Source organism: Micropterus dolomieu, linkage group LG03 (assembly GCF_021292245.1).
Source record: "Micropterus dolomieu isolate WLL.071019.BEF.003 ecotype Adirondacks linkage group LG03, ASM2129224v1, whole genome shotgun sequence".
NCBI lineage: Eukaryota > Metazoa > Chordata > Actinopteri > Centrarchiformes > Centrarchidae > Micropterus > Micropterus dolomieu.
Genome location: NC_060152.1, coordinates 32,465,878 through 32,489,454, shown reverse-complemented (window position 1 = coordinate 32,489,454; position 23,577 = coordinate 32,465,878). Strand labels below are relative to the sequence as shown.

At 40.8% G+C, this 23,577-nt stretch overlaps 1 protein-coding gene across 5 annotated transcripts in view; it reads right to left on the bottom strand.

Moving 5' to 3' along the window:
- The window catches only part of adgrb1a (adhesion G protein-coupled receptor B1a), a 141,451-nt gene that overhangs the window by 17,479 nt on the left and 100,395 nt on the right, over window positions 1-23,577 (bottom strand). For 3 of the 5 annotated variants that reach the window (XM_046045619.1, XM_046045623.1, XM_046045620.1), the window contains exons 18-24: window positions 23,196-23,322; window positions 10,616-10,719; window positions 8,876-8,978; window positions 8,595-8,745; window positions 8,437-8,506; window positions 8,090-8,156; window positions 5,429-5,514 (exon numbers count right to left, since the gene is read on the bottom strand). In XM_046045619.1, the coding sequence (XP_045901575.1) occupies window positions 5,429-5,514; window positions 8,090-8,156; window positions 8,437-8,506; window positions 8,595-8,745; window positions 8,876-8,978; window positions 10,616-10,719; window positions 23,196-23,322 (708 nt within the window). Of the gene's footprint in view, window positions 1-3,578; window positions 3,660-5,428; window positions 5,515-8,089; window positions 8,157-8,436; window positions 8,507-8,594; window positions 8,746-8,875; window positions 8,979-10,615; window positions 10,720-23,195; window positions 23,323-23,577 lie in introns of all 5 variants that reach the window. The other 2 variants (XM_046045621.1, XM_046045622.1) reach the window with 2 other exon arrangements.

Sequence of the window (23,577 nt, the reverse complement as noted above, 5' to 3'; positions counted from 1 at the left end):
ACAAAAATGAGACAAAATGGGTTTTGCTTTTAATTCAGTTTTTATCTCAGTGGAGGCTAAAAAGGGTACTCATTTCTATATATATTTTCCAACAGTATGCGACATATAAGAAATCAACTCGTAATTTCCAGGTATGATCACCAAGAAATGAATCATTTCATTTTCCTTTCATCCCCCAAAACTCCCCAAACTATAATGATTCTGTTAATAACTCTGTATATATCTCCACTGCCGTTGCTACACAAATACTGACTACAATGCTGGAGATATTGACAAGTTATAACAAACTAATCTGTCACCATATGGCCTCCTGCTAAACAACAATTAAAGCTGAAGAGCTGAGGGAATCGATTTTTTGTAGCCCCTGGACGCCTGGATTAAAAATCACATAATAGAAGAAATTCAATTTCAAGTAAAAGGGCAATACAGCCACTAAATGTACGCTGTAGGCAGTGATATTAAAAAGCAATCAAGACTTTTTGAAATACAACACCATTTCCCTGGACTTAAGAATCGGGGTGACGTGCATTAAGCTAAATAAATGAATATACAATCTGGACAGAAATCAATCTATCTGGTACAATCTAGTCCTTGAGTCCACCATAAACCTTTCGTAAACTTTACAAGATGCTCCAAAGCTTTGCATCAAGTGGTACACTAGAAATGTGTTAATGCTCCAAAAACTCTTTTCATCTTCTTAATGTTAGATTAACCTACCATTACAACCTGTAAATACAAAGGCTTGATAATTGAAGCAATTTATGCATTATTTCAGGAGGAAAGAAACTCCAGCGCTGTTTGAAATGCCTCTCCTGTCCGTTTTCATTTTCTCAGTGAATTAGCCTCTAATTTTGGGGGAAAGGAGACTCAGCAGTGAGGCCAGTCCCTGAGGTGTGAGCAGACCTGCCTGGTGCAGATGCTACTGCACTCTTAATTAGATACTGCAGAAATTAATTAGCTTCATTAAACATGTTCTGCATTTGAACCTCGAGAAACACATGCAGCAGAGGCGAGTGGGTTGAGGATGGTCACCAAAACAAATCAAAACATAACATGTTCTTCTTTCCTTTATCGGTCCACCACAGAGAGAACTGCAAGCAGCCTAAACAGCACACAGCCAGCACAAACAATAAAGTGTTCAGATAACTTAACCAACAAGCCCGAGCAGCCTCAACATATTACATCTGCAATTTGTATTTGCATTCTCAAATTGAGAAGAGACTGTCTACTGTGTGCAGCATGTGGAGGAAATGGTTAGATCCACTGTGAGTGGTGGATCTCACAAAAATGAAATGATCTGATGTACAGAGCTGATGAAAGTAGAAATGAATTGAGAAGATAATTATTTTATTTATGAAGTTATTTTGTTTTCAACTGTTACTTTTATCTTTAAAATTTGCACCGGCGTGGGGAACTCAACAGGTTTAACCATCAGACTCTGTTTACAGGTCAAAAAGTATAAAGCCTCTTGTGGTTCCTGACGGAGCTGAAGTCTAGACTACGTCCCCACTGCAGATCTGATTTTTTTTGATTGACTGTTCACATTATTTTTTAAATGTGGCCAATATCAGACTCCAGTGTGAACTGGTCACTGGCCATTGGACTGACTAGACCCTATAGTAGTGGGCCTCTGTCATATCCACTTGCAGGTCTGGTCCATTGCCTTACTGCAGGTGTGTCCTATTAAAGCAGAATCACAAAGGCTTTTGAATAGCCCTTAGTTTGCCTTAGGGGGCCCAAGCAGTAGATATTTCCCCAGTTGTGCCAATTCATGTCGGGGCATCACCATCAGGATAAGCTGAGGAGATCTGATATCTCAAGGGAGGTCGGAGTAAAACAGCTGCTCTGTTATATTAAAAAGAGCCAGTTCAAATGGTTTGGCACCTAATCAGCATGCCTCTTCCAGCCTCCCTCTGGAGGTGTTCCAGACAAGTCCAACTGGGAAGAGACCCCAGGGGTAGACTCCGAAGGCACTGGAGGATTTACATATCCTATGTGTCCTGTAAATGCCTTGGGATCCTCCTGGAACAGGACGTGGTTGACGAGAAGGACACTGGGCTACCTGCTAAGTGGCAGAAAATGGTTACATGGATGGATATACACCTGGAAATATTTCAGTCATTATCCAGTGACACCCATCCATTTTCTCATTTGCACTACTTTTGTAACGTGTCATTCTGTTTCAAAAGCAACATGGCAGCTGTGAGGAATGAGAGGGACGTGAGTGAACACACCTTCCAACACTTTTGCTTTAGTAGAGACTACGCTGGCTGTGAGCACAGCCACAGTTGTGATGTTTCGCACGATCCCAGGGGACCAGCTGCATCCATTCATAGAGACTAGGATGCAGACCCAGTTAAGAGTTCAAGGTTCCAAGAATCTTGAACGGAACCGGTTCAAGAACCAGAGCTAATTTCACCAGTCATATAACGGTTGAGAACAATCAGTTTTGAGCAATTGGGGTGGTGATGGCGCGATTGGATAAGACTATGCCTTTGATGTAGACCCATCCACTGAGCAAGACACTTAACCCCTAGTTGCTCCAGAGGCGTGCGATGCGTATGTATAGCAATTGTAAGTTGCTTTGGATAAAAGCGTCTGCTAAATGAATAAATGTAAATTTCTAAATAAAATGAGCCATGGGGATAAAAGTCTGAGGTGACATTCAGACTGAAGGAAGGCTAATAAAAGTCTAGCAGCCCAGGTCTTACTGTCAAGACTGGGAAGGAAATTATTGATGAAAAGGTTTCAGGAAAAACTCAGGATGTCTTCGACAGCATTATTTATCAGTAGTACCAAGTGAAACACAGTGTAGCGCCAACCCAATCTGAAGTCTGCACCCTGGCAAGGAAAATTTATCCTTCCTAGACACACTGAGATAGTCCAAATAAGGTTAACCTTCACCCAAACATCTGTAAAGATTCTACTGGATACTGGTTCAATGCTAAGTTAACCTAAGTCATGTTGTGTTTCATTGTTAAGAGAGCCAGTCATTAGTCTGTCTGAAACATAATAATGGGCTGCATAGAAAACGGACCACAGAATTTGGCCTTATCAAGGCAGCAGCATCAGTCACAGTTTGACTTGTCACAGGCTGCTACCTTTAGCTCAGCAAAGGACCCTGATGTGACACCCTGTGTGATATTACCCTTAAAGAAGGAAATTTCCTTGACAAAGACAATCTACGTTTCTACGAGTTACTCTGTATCAGAACACACACTCTATAGATATGACAATACTAACGTTGCACACACGCATGCCCACACCATTCAAGTCATTAGAAAATATTAATATTACTGCGCTGCAGCTAGCTTGAGTTATTGTTGAAACTGTCACAGTTTCTCTAAAAGCATTTCAAAAATTGTCAGAACCTGGGGTAGTAATGTGTTATGCTCTATTCAGCTAACAGGAGGTAGCATAAATTGCAAGGTCACTAGTGAAATAGTGAGGTACATAGGCAGGAAGTAATAGTAAGCCAATCAGAGGTGCTTGCTAGAGGATTCAGCAGGTTTGGTGATGGGCAGGGCTGGTAGCCATACATACTAAAAAGAGGGTAGGACGGGCAGGTATTTTTTTACCCAATCAGTGATGACATGGAAGGGGGCTTCTGAGACTCATGTGTTCCTGATTGGAGAGCCCTGAGTGAGAGAGAGGGGATTCTGTGCAAACGCAAACATGGCATTTCAGACAGCATAAACAAAGTACAGTAGAACAGATAGATCATTGAAGAAAGCAAACATTTTCAGAGAGAGAAAGAAAATAACATTTGAATGCACCAACAATGCCAATGGAGACATAACAGCCTGCAGGGTAAAGGGGAGCAGGGTGCATGTGTGCTCTGTGGTTTGGCCAATGGCTTTTTGAAAACTGATACCAGTGACAGCCCGATTGCAAACTTAAATCAAAAGTAGTCACAAGTTCTTGGTCAGTTTTCTAACATTTTCAGGAGCACTCCCAACATTTTGGAAAATATGCATAATTGCTGCCAAAATCAAAGTCAGATGAGGCATCTGATACAGTTTCTGAGAACTGTTTACAGTAGCATAAAACAGCAGGAAGCCAGGGGATACAGCCTCCGTCAAAAGAGAAGAAATGTACTTTCCAACAACTCCAAAGTAGTCACATTAGCACGATATTTACAGTCCTGAAATCCGGTAACTCAAATAGGACAGAATGTTTAAGATGCAGCCAATAAGCTCAGCAGTTGTTGGTCAAGAAATGACACTAAAAGCTGCAAAACCACAATATCTTGTACCATTTATTACTTAAATTTGCCGTTTTGTGGGTATTCAACATATAACATAAGGAATACACCGGGGCAGAACACTATCCCTATACTTGCAGGTGTTAACTTTTTTTAGAAACTTTGACGCAGATCAACACTGGGATAGGACAATAGTGTATCATGTGATAAAATCGCACACATCCCGTCACGGCAGGTGTGAAGGTTTTTATAGAAAACATTGGCACAGTGTCTACAGAAGGACCCTGAAATAGAACCATTGCAGCTTTACGTTCAAATGTTCCAGTTGCTACGGTCACAATATCTTTGAAATTTGGAAGTTGTTGGAAGGTGTATTTTCTTAACTTTTGACTATCTGTGTACTGAGTTCAGAAATTAAACTTGTATTCAGTGGAATTACAATGACTTACAACACTAGCTTAGTACCAAAAAAGAAGATTTTAAAGGAAAACTATGGTTTATTACAACTTTTAGTAGCTCTGGCCAGTATTGAGACATCTTGCCCTGTCAGAACTTATAACATATTATATAACATATTTCGCAGTCTCAACAGTTACTTTGTTGAGTACAATGTTATCCTAACCAACAGAATGATGGCCGAAGCTACTAAACTGTATTTTTGCTTGAATGTATTTATAGCTAGGCCTTGCGGTCTAAATGCCCTGCTTCCCTCTACTAGAAACAACAAAACTGGAGAAAAAAAGACAGATGGATTTACAGAACTTTACATCAATAGCAACACCTGCAAACAAAGAGCCGCTGGAGGAAATGCGACACATTTGAAACTTAAAAGAAAGCAATGAGATGAGTCATCATCTTGCTCAGTCTGTGCAGGACCAATAACCAGACAGCCTTCCCCATATCTGTTAACATTCTTCTATCCTCCATTTAGCTCTAAGTTAGATGCATTGCTCATAGTCTTAACTATATGAGAAAACACATTTTACTTTGGTCTTTGGATTAATTCAGTCATATTTCTCTCTTTTGTTTCTTTTTTCTTCTCCTCTTCACCCTCCTATTGTTCAAAATGAATTGTACTTTTAAACAAATTTGCCAAAGTATGAAATTATTAAAAGGATTACTTCAGGCAAAGATCCAATAACTGTGCTAGTCCCTCCCCTCTGGCTGAGCCATCAGGCTGGTTATAGGTCACTGTGTAAAATGGATGTGTGGTATAAGGCATACCCCGCCCTCTCCTTTAGTTTCATATCAGTAATGCCGTCTTTGGACACCAGTTTGTTAAAAACGAGAATCCCAATAACCATGTTAACCTGTCAAAGAGAAGAGGCACAGGATTAAAGCAGAGCAAAGACACTTTCATTACATCAGAACATGCAGCTCTACTCTGATGATGATGATTGTCGTGACAAGATGATGATGGCAGCATGCTCACAAATGTCATCACGCACACATTAGTGATACTTACTGTAGTCTCTGCACTGTAATTTCTAGACTGTTCACCCAAAACAGTCACCCAATGAAGTATGAGAGGTATGAAACGGTTGAAAGGATGGATTGCTAACGTGTAAATACATTTTGAATATAGACAGTTTGCTGGGGGACAAAAATCACACATAAAATATGAGCTGTGTAAAATCACAGGTGAGGGGATGGGAATATCCTTGATGGTAATAATTCCTAGGAATTTCCTGCTTTGAGAATTCACAGTCTACAAATCTCTTGCACAAACCACTCTGAGGCTGTTCCAAGTGGGCCGGGCCTCCAGTATGGTTGCCAATTGGAGCAATATCTCTTTATTAAAGAAGCAGCCTGTGTAAAAAGGACACCCAAAGCAAGCTGTTCACTTGTAGGTGGGAAAGAAGCACTGGGACGTGTAGCTAATGGATTTGATTAGTGAAACAAAGACACTGTACAGTGCGTACTGCCAGGGTTTATGTCTGTGATATACTTCAGATGTAGATTGACCATCAGGGCAGTTGGGGTTACGATTTAAATGTGAATTTGTCTCCATACGATTTTTATGGTTGATGTAAGATTGTCCTTCAAATTTAAACAGCAGCTGTAAGAAAGGGGAACTGTGCTATTTCCATTCTAATAAAGTTGTCACGGCTGTGGAGACCATTATCTTATTTCTAAACACACCACAGACATTTATCAAAAGCACCTAAAACACCAGTAGGATATAGTCATCTGGGACCAGATGTATAAACCATGCCTGGTGAGAGATGTAACCTTAGAGTAAAACATTATTTGTTTAGGTTGGTCGTCAAGTTCAATCTTTGTGTTTTTATGTTTGTACCCTACATTGTATTGATAAACTTAAAACACTTATTTTTATGAATGATTCAGTTTTTCAATTTACGTTTTTCCTTTGATCCTGAATTGTGAAGTACTTTGTAAAGTCTGTTTCAATGTGAGCTCTATAAATTCATCATCGATCATCCTTCTGACATTTAATAATGGTGGATGAGATATCACAGCTGATGATGGCTTACAGGTACACGTGATGAATGAGTAGTACGGGCGCTGTAAAATCAACAGTGTCGTGTGTAATCGGTCTTCTCATTTACAGGTCTAATGAGTGGCAAGCAGACATCCGTTAACTGTAGGAGTGGAAATATGCCCAGATCTACAATGATTTAAGTTTATGAAATAGAATCAGGCGTACATGCAGCTTTATAAATCTGATGAAAAGACATATTCTGTCCTGGTGCGTACACAGTTTTATGCGTTTGGCCCCCGGGGTTTGTCAGAGCTCACATGGTGATTTTGATGGTCGATGGCTTTGAAAAGTAGTGTCCTCCAACAGGAAGCCAGTGTTTTTCATGGCTATAAGGTGCTTAAGTGACTTATTATTTACAAATTAGAATCCAATCTTCATGTTGACATTTTAAAATAAATAAATAAATACTTATTGAACACTTTAGCACAGAGCTAAAGTTAGCTCATTATGTTTTTTTATCCAATTAGATGCCTAAAAACAACCTGACTAATAACAGGGTTAGGAAAAGAGGTTAAGAAGAAAAGAGGAGGTATGTAATGGCAAAACTAGGAACAGGACAGGAAAAGGAAAGATAGTAAATGAGGAAAGAAGGAGGCAGGGGGAAAGAAGTAAGTAGGGAAAGTAAATAACGGAAAGGAAAAGGCAGGAAGTAAAGGAGAACGTAAGCAAGGAAAGGTGGCGGCAGGGAAGAAAAGAACAAAGTGGCGAAAGAAGAGATGAGGTAATAAGATAAAGGAAGACCTAGGGAAGGAAATTAGGAAGTAAGCCAGAAAAGGAAGAGCTAGGTATGGAAAGGGGAATGTCAACAAGGACGGGAGGAGGCAGGGAAGGAAAGGAAGAAGCAGAGAAGGTAAAGAAAACAGGGGAAAGGAGACATCGCTCTTATTTGTTAACTTTTATACTGAAAAACTATTAGATAACTTAGACATAGATAAACTGTTACATAATTAACTACATAACAACCAACAATTATTTTATATTAATAATAGCTAAAATAATGAGGTAACAGCTTTAATGTTAATGTTTTAAAATTTACCACCATTTTATTCACTGTCTGTGTCCAGGGTCAAAATTTTTTGGGATAATTTTATTTACAATGACTGCTGGGTAGCTTTGGTGTGTTTATTTTTTCACAATTTAATATAGTGTTTAATTAAATCATGTTGTTGTTTTATTATTATTATTATTATTATTACTGAAGGTGTTAACATTATAAGTAGTGTAAATCCCCACATGGATATATGCATTCTAAATATGCTTTCTGTTTTTAAAGTGACTGTATGAGATCTGTTACATAATGACAGCTATTGTTAATGAAAATTTGAATTAGTGCAGATGTTCTAAAGGCAAACCAACACAGACGGAGAGGAAAGAGGAAATACCAAGACAACAGCTGCAGCAGGTCCAACAAATGCATAGAGAAGACCTCCTTCCAGAGACAGCCAGCAGCTGTGAGAGAGGAGCAGGAAAAAACAGTTGTAGAAAGGTATGATTAGAAGAAATGGAGATGAGGGAGGAACGAGGCAGGGAAGGGGGATGAAACATGAAGGGTTGTAAAGAGGAGGGACGTAGTGTACGCATGACAAGAATGAGGATGGGCAAAGATTGATGAGACAGAGAAAGAGAAAGGTTAATTATGCTGCACACGTAAACCACCAACCAGTCCTGCATAAACAGTTAAAGAGGGGGCGGAATATACAATACTGGATCTATAGGAAAGCATGCTTACTAGCTTGGTGTTCCATATCCCTTTGCCTTGGTGAATCCTACCGAGATTGCCACTACTAGTGCAGGGAGACCTGGGAGGAAAACAGAAACGGACATTAACACAGGAGAAATGAGAAAGACCAGATGGACGACGTGATGGACAGCAGACAGAAGGCCCACCCCAGCCGAGACACAGGAAACGCTTGCGGATGATACGATTCCTGAGGCGGCCCGTCACTGCCATGTACGACTGCCACGCCTCCGTCAGAACCCAGCAGAACGAGGACAAGAAGAAGAAATGAAGAAAAGCAGCAATCAGGGTGCATAAGACCTGAAACCACAGGAAAAGCCAAGTGAGCAGGATGATTCTTAATGCATCAGACAAACTGCATCACTGTGGTCATAAAATATCGAGCTAAAGCTAATGGACAGAACACATTGGTCTTGGTGTGGGTCCTTACCTTATTCCGTGTCTGTGTCTGTCCAATGAGAATAAGGGCATTGGAGGAGATGATGGAGAGGCAGAAGTTAATGAGGATGACTGAGCGCTCAGACCGAATGTACCTGCAGGAAAATGCCAGAGATTAAAAAAACATAAAAAAAAAAACCTTACTACAGATGAATCTAGCACCACAGACCTACAGCCAAGATCATACAGGCTTCAGTTTCCAGCCTTTCTCCAGATGCTATGACTGATTTGATTATGCTAAACCAGGCTCCCCTTTACAGCCACAGGTTGCACGTGACTTAAGTTTAGCCATGTTGGTCACCTTCCTCTACTCAAAGCATATATAGTGTTGTTGAAACTTGTTTTAATCAGCTAAATATTCTCTTATTTGGCAGCTGTGGCTCAGGAGGTAGAGAGGGTTGGCAGTTCAGCTTGGCCCAGCTCCTCCAGTCCAAAGTTGAGTTGCCCCTGATGTACAGGCGAGCACCTTGAATAGCAGCTCTGCCACCATCAATGTGTGAATGGGTAAAAATTGTAAAGTGCTTTGTCCATTTGTTGTTTTAGGTGTGAAATGGTTAGTGAATTATGAGTTTTTGAACTTGTACTGATCCAAAATGTATACATCAATATCGGAAATAAAAAAAAAAACTATTTTAAATGAATTCCTTCCCGCTCAGGATAAAAAACGCAACAGTATCGGTTACCTTATTGACAAACAATCTTTAACACCATGTTAGCTAACTAACGTTCAATGTTAGCATTACATTCACAGCTTCAATACCCAGATTTACAACCTACAGCAACCTGTGCAGCTGCATCCATGTCAATGCACCAATTTTGTGTAGTTGTTGTTCATGCATGTAGCTAGGTGGCTGACAAGCTTTGTAGCAGGATTATGTCCCCATCGGTTGCATTGCTGATCACCTCGCAATTTCATTTGTGTCAATTAATACCCGCTGAACACACAGAACAAGTCATACAGACAGAAGCAGCAGTAACGTAGCACTTGCCACATGCTGTTCCACGCAGAAAAATCTGATGAGTCGACATTTATTAACCCACAGTGACCAGCAGCAGGGTCAAAAATTCACTTTTTGTTCGACTCACCAGTGGCTGGTGAACTCAAAAAATGTACAGACCAAAATATTTTTCAACTGGCCATAAAACTGCGTAAGATACTATAATGTACAGTGATAAAACAGAAGTTTGCTTTGGGGGCAATGTTGCATGGTTATAAACTATTTTGATAATAGATATTGTTCATGTAAACATATTTCATGGTTCCAATTTAATAATTTTAATTTATTGTTAATCATTCTGAGGATGGACAGTTGGTTGGACAAAACAAGCAGTGTGCATTTTTCTGCGTTGAGTTAAAAAAATAATTTTTTTTACTTTACTTTTAAACTTAAATATGCAATTTATGAATACTAATATTTAAAATGTTTGAGTAATTTTGTATGTTTATTTTAGTGGGTGTGGTGTTACATATAAGCCATTACAGGATTCTACCACAACCTCTACTCATTTCTCTTTATATTTCCTTCATGTGTTTTGAATTCATCAGGTAAACAAAAACAATCAAACAATTACAGAAAAAAGCTAAATCACTGACTGTTTCTGATAGGACAGCAAGAAGGAATCTACTGACTGGGTGTTCTCCCGAGGTTAACTAGTGAAACTGTTCTGATGTTACCTTGCATTAATCACAGCTCAGTGCTGAAGGATTCCACATGAAGATGCTGTATCTTACCTCCAGACAGACACATAGATGATGATGAGTAGCAGCAATGTCAGTGAAGACACTCCACAGCCCACGATCAGCGTCACAGAGGGGAGCTGTGTCTTATCCATGTTCTGAAAAATTTAAGCAAGAGAACACAGAATGTGAAAAAGTGCTGTGGTCATGTCTCTAAACTGTATGACGCAATCATGATTCATCAGACGTTTGAATTCAGATCAAGTTTGAGCTCAAAATATCATCTAATTAGACACACAGTGTCACAGCATCCATTTCAACAGGGGGATGAATAGAAATCGCTCAAAACCATCACGGCAAACAAAGTCGGAGAGAAACTTTAGCCTGGTCTTGCAGATCTGTGGTGTGTATAGACTTTGACAGGAGCTGTCAGCACATGAATACAAAAGCAGAAAAAGTCTCTGTTGGCTCGATTTGTTGAAAGCTCACCTCCTAACTGGGTCATTCATGGTTCAAATGCAGTAGACTACATTTTCCTTACCATCACTTCAGTCTCTGTGATGCTTTTCAGCAGGTCAGAGTTCTCAGACACTGTAGCACAAGCTTAAAACATTTTTATCAAACTACAAAAACACGGGTTTACTTGCTAACCTCAAATGTGTTATAATATATTAATATAAATATTATAATTTTATTGTATAAGACAGCATCATTTTTTACATAATGAGGTCTAATCATCAACAACAATGCTTATTTATGCCAGGTGTACAAAGGGCCAGATTTACTAAAGGTTTGCGTGAGTAAAAATGTGTGCAAACTTGATTTCACCAGCAAATTAACATGTAAGCTGATCTACTAACAGTGTGCACGCAGAATGACGTCTTTCAAAAGTACATGATAGCAGCTGTTGTTCATTTACGACTTTTGCCTTAAAGGGGCTTTATGTAAGTTTTTGATTTTAATAAATCAAATTTTCATTGCCTTATTGTCAGTGGGCTCAAAACTCACTTAGAAATGAAGCACACACCTGTTTTCTCCGTTGCTTGCATCAGCCACTATTCTGCTTTTAATGTGAGGTCTCCGGGTCGGATTCAGCCCTGTGCGCGCTCCCGAGCCTCTCTCGTACTACAGCGACAACACGGCAGCTAACGACATGCAGTCCACTAACACCATAAAACAACCAGGTTTATGTGCTGAAGCCCATCAGACAATACACGTTCAGATGATGTCGAGTAAGAACAAAGTGAGCATTAGTAAAGATGGAGAAACACAGAGAAAGTCACGTTAGCTCGCCAGCTAACGCCGAGCAGTTGCCGATGTTATATCGCTTTCCACATTACTTCACCAACTAACGCAGCAGGGGTTGTAGCCAATTCTGTGGTCTGGTTGCTGGCACACAGACCACTGGTCGCTACCACAAGGGGCGCTAAAGATTCTGGTCGCTGGCACACCGACCACTGGTCGCTGCCAGGCTGCCACACTGAGTACCACAGTCTCTAAGGGAAGGCTCCTTTCTGTTCCTTGTTACACAAACTGTGGCTGTACACATTAATAAAGGCCAGTTTCAAGTTTTTATACAGTTTTTATTTTGTCTAATAGAGAGGAATGGATCAAAGCAATTACATGTGTTGAGGAATTTTCTACTGTATCAGGCTTAAGAATGAACTTGAACAAATCTGTTTATTAGGCTACCACTTAAGGAATATGAACTATCAGAAGTTAATGGTATCCCTGTGAAGAACCCAATTACATATCTGGGTGTGATAAGAATGAAAAACTCTGCAATAAATTAAACTTCAGCCCTATGATTAAACAAATAATGAAAAAGTATCAACATGTGGTGGATGAGGGATCTTTCACTGAATGGTAGAGTTCTACTATCTAATACTGAGGGAATATCCATATCTATGTATCCTTATCACTGGAAATGCCTACTGAAATATACAAAGAATTAGATAAGATACTTATTTAATTTTTTCATTTGGAGGAACAAATGTTATTATTTAGGAGAAGATACCCTATGCAACATAAAAAACTGAGGTCTGGAGGTTTTAAGTTTTGAAACCTTAAAGAATACTTTCCGAAGTTAAATGGCTAACTAAGTTGATAAAAAAAAAAAAAGACTACAAAATCGATAAATTACTGTGAAGTTATCAAACTTTTATAAACAAGCTCTAATGGCCTGGAAATGAATAGATAGTATTTTATTCATATGGTTGCCGTTATTCAATTCAAAAACACCAAAGTATGAAGAATTTGGCGAGAGAGGGCATGAGACGAGGCTTCACAGTCTTGGGTTGCTGCCACACCGACCACTGCTGCCACACTGACCACTGGTTGCAGTTGGTTATATCAACAATAAGAGTAGGCATAATCAATAATATATTAACAAAGAATTATGATAAAGATGCATTACAGTAGATATAACCAAATGCAACCAGTGGTCAGTGTGGCAGCGACCACTGTCTTTAGCGCCCCTAGTGGCAGCGACGTCACACCGACCAGTGTGGCAGCAGTGTGGAGCCTCATCTCATGCCCACACACACACAGCAGTCCACTACTTGCCCCTGATGTCTGCGATATTGCAACAAAGTTTGACTTTCAATAGCGTGAAAAATGCCACCAAAGACTTATTGTTCACGGAGAGACGCAATTTGACCCTTTATGGTAGGTATAATATTTAAGTGTTATTATTTTACGCACTGATGGCCGCCGGCACATAGTAGCAAGCATATTATTATATGTAGCGCTGTACTAATTGGAGGATGCATCAAAAAGCCAATAATGCTAAATAAATAAGCAGCAGTCAATACAGAGTCTAATTCTAGTTTCATGTTCGCTGGTCGCCGCCTTAACCTGTTTGTTCAAAACTGTGAGCACGATAGTGGCTGATGGTGGAGAAGTGCAGCCATCCTGTCAGTCATGCGGTGCGCAGCGTAAGGTAGTTCATTAGGAAAGTATGCTCATTTAAGTCTGTTTATCTTTTTAATGTAAATAATAAACAGATTTGTTCAAGGTCATTCTTAAGCCTGATTCAGTAGAAAATTCCTCAACACATCTAATTGCTTTGATCCATTCCTCTCTATTAGACAAAAAAAAAATTGTATCATCTGCCAGTTGAGATAATTTAAATGATGAAAGGTCACTTTAGGTCTACTTTGGAACCATAGACTGTATAAAAACTTGAAACTGACCTTTTTAATGTGTACAGCCACAGTTTGTGTAACAAGGAACAGAAAGGAGCCTTCCCTCAGAGACTGTGGTAGCGACCAGTGGTCTGTGTGGCAATCTCATTATAATATCCAGTCCAGCTCACTAACCGTTTCATTATCATCCAATACATGTAGCTGTGCTGACATTGCTGAACCTCCGGTGACAAGATTCACAGATAGTAAAGATAGTTAACGTAACTGAAAATCAGCAGGCGAGTTAACGATGTAGGACGTTTGCTAAATGCAGTAATCCAATGTATGTAGGAGCATGGATTAGTTCAACCTACAGTTGATAAAACTATTACTGTAATGTTGCAGTGGGAGTTTACCTGAGTTTAGAGCTCTGTCTGTTCTCCCTGTCTGTCTATAGCTGCTGTCACTCTGCCTTTTTTCGGGAGTATAGAGCCGATAAGCAGCTGGCTGCGCTGAATGAAAGGTACTGTGCCGGTGTTGGTCTGCCTCTGAGACTGGAACGCTCTAGTAACAGAGCCTGTCGGATTATGCTCGCTCATGAGTTCAAGCGAGCATGCATACGAGCACGCACCTGGTTGCAATCTTAGAACCGCACCGCTAGTGGCCGCTGGAAACTCCATAATGCCCCCTTAGTAGTGGGAGGGGTAACATGAAAATATTTATTTACTATACGTAATGTGTCTAACAAGCCTACAAGCAATTTCATGTGAGTGCAACAGCATCTGCATTTAATATATCTGAGAGGAAGGTGCAAACCTCCAAGTGTTGCAGAGATGGCTACTGTCATCGTTCCGAGAAGGAGACACAGCCGTAATGAAAGAAAACGTAGAGAAAGATTCTTTTCCCATTCGTGTCAATATTTTTGCCATATTGGAGCTGTAGGCTAACCTAAGGGCTGATTTGGAGCCAGTTATAAGAAGGAGTCACACAATACTACCCATGCCCAAACCTTTAGCAAACTTTTTGCAACCCTGCATTTCCTCGCGCAGTGTGCGAACCATACCACAGCTGTTTTTTTCAATAGAAAGGTGCGTGGCCAGAGGGAACGATCATCAGCTGTCGTAATAGGGACACAACCCACTGTAGGTATCGAAGAGGGAATGGGGCGTGGCGGTGTACAGGGACAAGGACAGGAGAGCTCGGAGCGACCGGGCACGCTGCGGATGGTCGATGATTGTTCCCGCTTGCTGGATGAAACAGGACGCTCCTGATTTTACTCCTAATCCATGATGATACAGAAATATAGAAATTAATGACAAAAAGCATATTGTCAATATTTTAGAGATCCCCCAAAATTTAACAAATCATGTTTTTAGGGGAGTTCATGTCTTATTCCCTAGATCCCCTGTATTTCGCACCCTGACCTCGTGTCTGGGTCATTTCAGCATACTGTGACTGTTTCTGCTGGGGTTTCCCAAAGCAGTTTTTCAGGTGTGCTGTCCCAAGTACTGAAATCTCAGGCAGGGCGGGCAGGTACAGATGATTTCCACATACTCGGGACGCACTGAATGAAAAGATTTTTGAGCAGTGGCTTCTTTCCCTCCCGACTCTCCATGGCAGAAACCATTAAAACACACAAAACCCTCATTTAAATACTGCCACCTCGTTGTGTTTGCACCTGTTGTCATCTACGCAATAAATCCTAGTTAATCACCCATAACAGGTACCACAATTACACGTGCAGTATTTTAGAATGCACACGCATTTTGTACTCTTTATTCGGGGTGTTAGAAAATCCGGCCCAAAGTCCGCATGATCACCTCATTATCTAGATCCAGATATCCAGACACGGACCACATCTACATGGAAGGGTAGAGGTGGGTGTGCTTGGTAATAGTTGCTTTAAGAGCAACCTATTACCATGTTGAAAAATCAGTGTTTCACCACCCTGTCTGGTGCAAAGTTTCAAATGTGTTGCACCTCTGAACACATCCAGCTTCCCTGATGGGTGGGGCTGGGTGTGGTCAGAAGTGTACTCTGCTGCATCTGTAACCACAATCAGCATGGTGTTCAGATAGAGTTCACTTCTATCTCACTGCAGCAAGGTGAGAAGTTAAACCACTCGATGTAAGTAAAAACACCAAAAACACATGATAAATAGTAGAGGAGCTCCCTCTCCAAAAGCAGCGCAGCTAGCATACTGTGGACTCATTATGTGTTTAGCTTGGGCTTTTATTATGTGTAATTCTGTGGATAATAACATGGCCGGTATAGAAAATTCAACTTGAGAGACTGATAATTTGACTAGAGACTTGCAGATGGATGAGTGGAGCCAGTGACTTTACGTGGGCAGCCCCAGTTGCCTGGCTGTACAGAACAGTGTTTATGGTGGTAAGTGCAGTTGTAAAGGTTAGAGGGATGACTTCACGCACCCTGACACACACCAGAGGAAACCCAGCGCTGCCTTAGGGGGCTGTGAACTCAACTAAAAGAATTATACTGGTATAGCTTTCAGTGAGAGGCTTTTCTACCCCGACAAGAATAAAATAATGTGGGGAATAGTGCACACACAGGCACGCACACACATACACAGTGTACATACTGGTATCGGATGCAGAGCAAGGTGACTTCAAGGTGAATCATGAATAAACCACAATACTTCAAATCAGCAGAAACACACGTGCATGCATGCACGCACACGCACGCACGTGCTCACGCAAGCACACACACACCCAGTGATGCGCGCCTTGACAAAACAAACATGCACGTGATATAGGACCGACATTCTTCCCTATCCTCTTCCCTAAACTAACACCATCCCCATGCTACGGCAGACATTGTCTTGGTTGCCATGACTACCCTGTAACACGGCAGCTGCAGCAGGGTGCACGAGAGTCGTGTAAGGCTCTGTGTTTATGCCCGTGCTGCTATTTGAGTTTGCCAATATTGATCTCTAAATACACACAGTAATTAAAACCTCTTCTCTTTTTTTCCCCCCCAACTCATTTTCTTCATTACAACAGTCACATTTAAAAGTTCCAGTTAATGTATTTATATAGCGATTTCTCCCAATAAATTCTCTAAGGGCTTCGCAGATAAGATAACTAACTAATCAATCACAGAAAATTAAAGTAATGTAGGATGCAAAAATATAAAGCACAGGGAAGCATACCAACAAGGTACACACCAAGCATGTTGGAGAAGTACACACCAAGTAGTTAGAGCCCTTTGATACCAACAACAGCACTGCATCATAAGATACAGGTGATACAGATATAATGTTTCTGTTCACCAATTTAGACGAGCATGTCAGCATGCTATCACTTGTCAATTAGCACTAAACACAAAGCACGAATGAGGCTGAAGAGAATGTCATTAGTTTTGCAGATGTTTTGTCATAAACCAAAATAATGGACAAAATAATTTGGCCCTGATGGGAAGGTCCAGGACCAAAGTTATTACAATTCATCGTCTGGGGACCATGAATGTGTATGTTAAGCAATCCATCCAATAGTTGTTGAGATATTTCAGTTCAAAACTAAATGTCAAATGCATGGTGGCGCAAGAGGAAAAGTTAGGGGATCACCACAGTGAGTGAGATTCATCCTCTGGAGACCAGGAATGTCTGAACCAAATTTCATGGTAATCCATCTAATACTTGTTGATATTTCAGCCTGGACCAAAGGGGTTGACTGTCAGATATTGCCATCCCTACAGCCAGTACAGCCAGTAAAAAGAAAAGCAAGAAATCACTTGAGGCCACTGATACTCAAGTTAGTTACATGAGCAATCAACCAAACTTACCGTGGCTTTAAACCACAGTCTATCCCTAATGGTAGTGTGTGGTGTTATGGCCAGGTGAAGAGAGTTAAGGTGAGGTGAGGGGACAGTTTAATGAAATAAGCTCTGCGGTTGGTGGTGGGAGGGGTGGATGGTGGTTGGACATGAGGGGTTTCACCCACCCCCCTTCTAGCAGGAGATAATTGGCTGAGTTTATAGCCTGTCTTGTCTCCAGGTTTGATGTGTGTGCCGGGGCCAAGTTAATTAAATCCCTCTGATTAATCTGCACTGCAGTGAGTTCCTTCTCTAAAAGCAAAGGGGGGAGAAAAAGATTACGAATGCAGTGGAACGGAAAGGCGTCTGCTGAGACAGACAAAGTTTTACTTCCTCCTCAGCCAATGACAGAGCTCGGCTGGAAGTCTCGCACAGCATCCAATCGAGAGCGCTACCATCCAAAACAAAGTGACCAGACTGCATTATTCCACATGAGCAGAGACAGAGATGCTCCAGCTCCCCCCCACTGAGGAGGTCCACGGGATGTCACTTCCTTCAGAAATCTATTAGATGAAGCTGTTTAAACAAGTGCAACTATTATGAAGTACACAGAATGGATATGAAAATGGAAAGGTAGAACTAGTCAAAGAAAATCATTCTTGCTTCCTAGTCAGTGAGGTTTGTTGCAAATCTGATCAGTCAATTAAAGTGAAATTATAAATGAAAATAAATGGGAAAATATACAAATCTCTATTGTTATCCACTAGTGCTGATCGATAAATCGTATTTTCATTGCCATCGCGATATGAATTATGTCCAGTAAACACACAGCAAAGGACTGCCTGACGCTTAAGACCTGAGCCTGGGCCTGAGCTCCTGCACACACAGACGGAGAGAAGTCAGCGTCTAGCAGAGCAGAGCCAATCATTTATCAATACCCCTGTTCAACAAGCATAAACATGTAAACATGTAGAAAACCAAATTCAGTCTGCTGTGTTTTATACAAGCACAGCGTGCTAGGTTAGCTAATAACAAAAAGTTACGTACTAGCTATAACAAAAGCTGTATGTTTTCTAACTGTTTAGCTTAATTTGACACGTGCCTTAAAAGTTTTAAGAGTTTTTCATTCTTTCTAAACTTCAATCAGTATTTTGATGTCAGGAATACAATATTTTTTACTAACATTTTAGATTTGTTGATGATCATTGAGTTTATATAAATCGCAGATTTTCCAAATATCGTGCAGACATATTATCCATGTCAAGCAGCTAAATGATAAACTGTGAACTAGCGTATTCACTTAAAGATACCTGATATTAGAGCTAGAGATATTAGTGGCAACTATATTTATAAGTGATTGTCATTCAAGCAAATAATGCCTAATACTCACTGGTTTCTCTTTCTCATTTATGAACGTGCTGTTAAATATCATTGTAAATGGAAAATCTTTTTTGAAGTGAACAAAACAACCAATTTGCAGACATTGCACTGAACACTGAAGATTTCTGATGGGCCTATTTTTTTACTACCAAAAGGAGAAAATATCCAGCAAATTCATTAATAATAAAAACAATCAAAACTAAATTGTATCTGGTTTAATCAGTTGTTGGAGTTACATGCTCGAAGAACTTTTTAATGAACAGCAGCTGGTCACACTGTGTGCAGCTACCTGAAGTCCTGTTCATCTTGAGTTTGCCAGGCAATTAGCAAATAGGGACTCCAAGAAGAAAGAGTGACGCACCATACTTCCAGCAAAACCACAACTTGCCTTTTCTCTTTTTTATGCTTCAGTTTTTGTATGGATTAAACTAAAGAGTCATAAAGTATTAATAAGTGAGATTTAGAGGTGCTGCTAGGTGGATCTTCTAACCTTTGGACAGAGCAGAGCTTGCTGTTTCACCCGACTCCAGCTACATTACCATACAGACATGAGAGTGGAATCATTCTTCTCATCTAACTTTTAACAAGAAAACCAATAAGCGTATTTCATGAAATATAAAACTTGCTTAAATTGCCAACTCTAAACAAAGCATTCAGGCACATTACCATCTTCTACAACACAACATGCCTTTGAAGTTAAGCAACAGTGTATATTTGCATGTAAACATGTATTTTTACTCTCATTGGATATTTGTTTTTTAAATATCAGCAGAGCCACATTGGACAGATTCCATTACCTACTTTAAGTATGACTACCCCAGATATTTTGTGCACCTTCATAGATCTTCAGACTGTGATTATAAAGAGAGACAATTTAAGAACACTTAAAGAGCCCTGAATAGAATCCTGTGGGAAAAACCCGTTACACCAAAGATGACAGTTGGATACAGATATCCCCCTCAAGAAAACTAATTGTTTACTTTTTAACAGCCGAGCCGGAGAAACATTTTAAGCCAATCGTGTAGTAACATGGACGTGCACAGCTGAGGTTTGCGACAGTTCCAAATGTTGTGGTGGCAGAGAGGACATGTAGTGCATCTGATCTGGTCAGATCAGATGCACTACATGTCCAAGGTGCCAGTTTTGATATGCAGTACTTGCAATATGTGTCAGATAAAACAGGGCGCCTTTTATAAACGTATATGGTTTATACTGACTGCGTTCGTAACGTCAGTTAGCATAGCATTTGTTCAGGCGCTCCGGTGGGATGAGCTCATGGCTCCGTGTCACCGGCACTCTAAACAGACCCATAAATGAAGTCGTTGTCGTAAAACCTTGTGCATGCGTAGTAGAAGTATAACCTGTGGGGGGAAAATGTTTGTTAAACCTTACTTTGGGGCTAAATCATCAAACTTCTTTATCAGATTTTAAGGGTGAGGTGCAGTTTTTATGTCCCATTGACCACTGAAAGTGCATTTATGCCTATAACCACATTCATTTAGATAGGGGCCTGTTCTTGTTTGTCTGATATAACTGCCCGGAGCTGTTACCAAGATGGCTGCTGAGTAGCAGGACTTGCCTATAAGGACTTTATTATCAATCACTGTGTGTAATTTATTTTCAGTTTAATTTTTCAATGACTGGTTTTATGTTTCATATATTCTTTGTTGCACACCACTGCGTGTGATATTATCTGTATTGAAGCTATTGTTTTTATTATTAGATGAAACACAAATGTATACATCCTGGACTCAAGAGGATTCTGACACTCCAGTGTCCTGAAGCTCTTCAGACCTCAGTCAGTCCTGTTTAATCTTAGAGTGTGAGCTAATTGGTCAAAGAGGTACGTCACTGTATCTAGAGGCTTCTGACAGTACCTTCAAACTGGATAAAAGGCTTACAACATCCAAAATGATACAAGCACATGCATATTCACTCATTCTCTTCCCCCTCTACACACACAGGTCTAGCAGTGGCAGTAAACTGGGCTTGATGTTTGGGGGTTTTGCCTTTAAATGCAGTGCATTCAAACATTCTCTGTTTTTCCTCCCAAAAGCCTGCAGCAAAGTTGGACTGAGCAAAATGGACACGAGAGGTGGAGTAAATGATGTAGTAAGCACAGGGAAAGCTTAAATATAATGCAGCATCAGAGCATGAAAAATGGTGTGATGAAATGACTAAGGGGTAGAGAGGAGAGGGATAGGTGGAAAAGAGCAGCGGAGGGAAAGACAGAGAGGGGAAAAAAGAGGTTGGGGTGTTTATCATGCTTGGGCTGTAGGAGGTTAGCTGCAGACAGAGTGGCTGGGCCCTTTAGAAGCCACTATGTGATGCAGAAAGCATAATTAGCATGGTAGCTATGGCTGTCTCACAAAATAATAAAATATATGGGGACAGGGACAGCAGAATGAGAAAGGAAAGGAGTTGCTTTTTCCTTAATTTCTGGCAAAAGGAGTCGCCACAGCTTAGCTTCCCTCAGGGCAAGTGAGGCCTCCAGGCTGCAACGGAGCTGTGGAGGAGGTGGAGGCAGGCTGCAGGGGCGACAGCAAACTGAGGGCTGAGCCCATTATCAGATCTCTGGTGTTCATTATGTGTTTGGTACCTTCTCTGTAAAGATGTAGCCTACTTGCTGTGGGCACAGCAGTCGTTAGCTAAATGCTAATGCTAGTATGTATGTTTATCATATTCACCATCTTAGTTTAGCATGTGAGTATGCTAACATTTGCTAACTGAACCAACTGATCGTGATGCTCGAGAATAAGTTAAGGGATCAAGTCATTACAGTCATCCACAGGGGATCACAAATATCTTTACCAAACATCGTGGCAATCCGTTTAGCGGTTGTCAAGACATTCCATTTAAAACCACAAATGTCACTAAAGAAGTGTTCCCAGTCGGAAACCATCAGTGTCCATACAAAACATTGTGCTAATCCAGGTAGTAGATGATAGACTAAGATACAACTTTGACCTGCTGGTGGCCCTAGACTAAAATCCAGGGGATTACCAAAAAACGTGGGATTCATCAACACAACCATAAATGTCTGTGATTGAGAATTTTAAGTAATTAACAGATTAATGAAATGAAAATGAAAGAAATCTTCGCAGCCCAAGCAAATGTCTTTGAGAATAAGCATCACTTAAATGAAATGATGAGGGTCTTAAGGGTGGCCTGCATTACTACCTCCCTTGTTTCCCTAAACAAACATGGGCCATATTCCTGAATTTGTGTTTAGCTTAGTGCACTAACTATTGTTTCTATCTATTAACCTGACTTCCTTGATTAATTCATTCACTCCTTGGTCTATAAAAAGTCATATATCATAAATGAACTGAACATTAACTCTGGGATGGAGAATGGTTTTAGGATGAAAGGTGTGTTTTCATTTTTGATTGATCTACTGATTCATTTTAAATCTGTCGGACTCAGACTAATCATTAAACCTACAAAATGTCAAAAGTAATGTCAAATATCTTAAAACAAAGTGGCCTGTCTTACATCCTCTGTGTAACCCTTCCTAGTCCGTGCATGGAGCAGGATGAACAGCACGCCGCCTCCTGTGTCTTTAAGAAAGCCTCGGTGCCCATGCTGTTACCAGGGCAACTAGTGAACAAACTGCTTCCGAGGCAATTTCCAGTCTAATAATAACTAATCGCACTGAATGAAAATTTACCACAAAGACACTGCCCTTTCCCCAAAGAAAGTGGGGCACGTTTGAGTCACTGGGATAGTGCTGTGATTTTCACACACACTGCAGGCTGGCTGTGTCCAGCTGCAGCCACCGTGTAAGGGAACTCAGATTCAGATTTTTGGACTGGCATGCAGCACCTTCTCCACGGGGCCTGGTAACCATGGAGACGCCATTGACAAGTCTAATATGTTAAAATATGTTAATATGAGCAATTGTTGGTGCAGGGGTGCCTGTGGGTGTTATCATCTGCTAACATGATCTTAAATCCCACTCACCATGTCATGTACATCAGCCCACATCTCATCACCACCATCTTAATGCACAGGTTGGCACAGTGCTGTCCTTCCTGTGTGCATGTCACATAACACAAACAGCCTCCTTCTTGGTGTAAAGTGAATAAAGACCCCACCAACACCCCCCACCAAAAAATCCCTACTATTAATAAGACTATAATAACCTTTTGCAGAATGGCTTTGGCATGTCGAGACGGAGAGAGGGAAGGAGGGGGAGAGAGAGAGGGAGGATCTGTTGATATGTATGACAATGACGCCCTTTGGAAAAAAAAAAAAAAAAAAAACAGCTGATGCATTCACATAAAACCCCACAAAAACACACCGTCCCCGATACCTTTAACGTCAACGAAGTCAAGGGAGGTTGTCGGACTTACCATTTCGGGATTTAGCCGTGCTAAAATGGCGAAGGTGGACAGTCTGTCACACACGCATTTGGTTCTGAATGAGTCGACTAGCACGGCTTTGCAGCCCCTGGCAGACCAGGATCCCAGCAGTGAGGAGCTGCACAGGAGAAAACACACACACACACACACACACACACACCGCACACAGACAGAGAGACAGGCACACACGCATACACACAGAGAAGCGATGCGGTGAATATAGAGAGAGCCCCGGCCAAAAAAAAAAAAAGCAAGAGAAAGCGTTTGAAATCCCACGTTACACCGGCTATTAAATCCACTTTACATCTCCGCCGGTTGCAGGAGAAAGCGCAGGGAGCGAAGTGAACGCGGTGATGAGGAGGCTGTGAGGCGG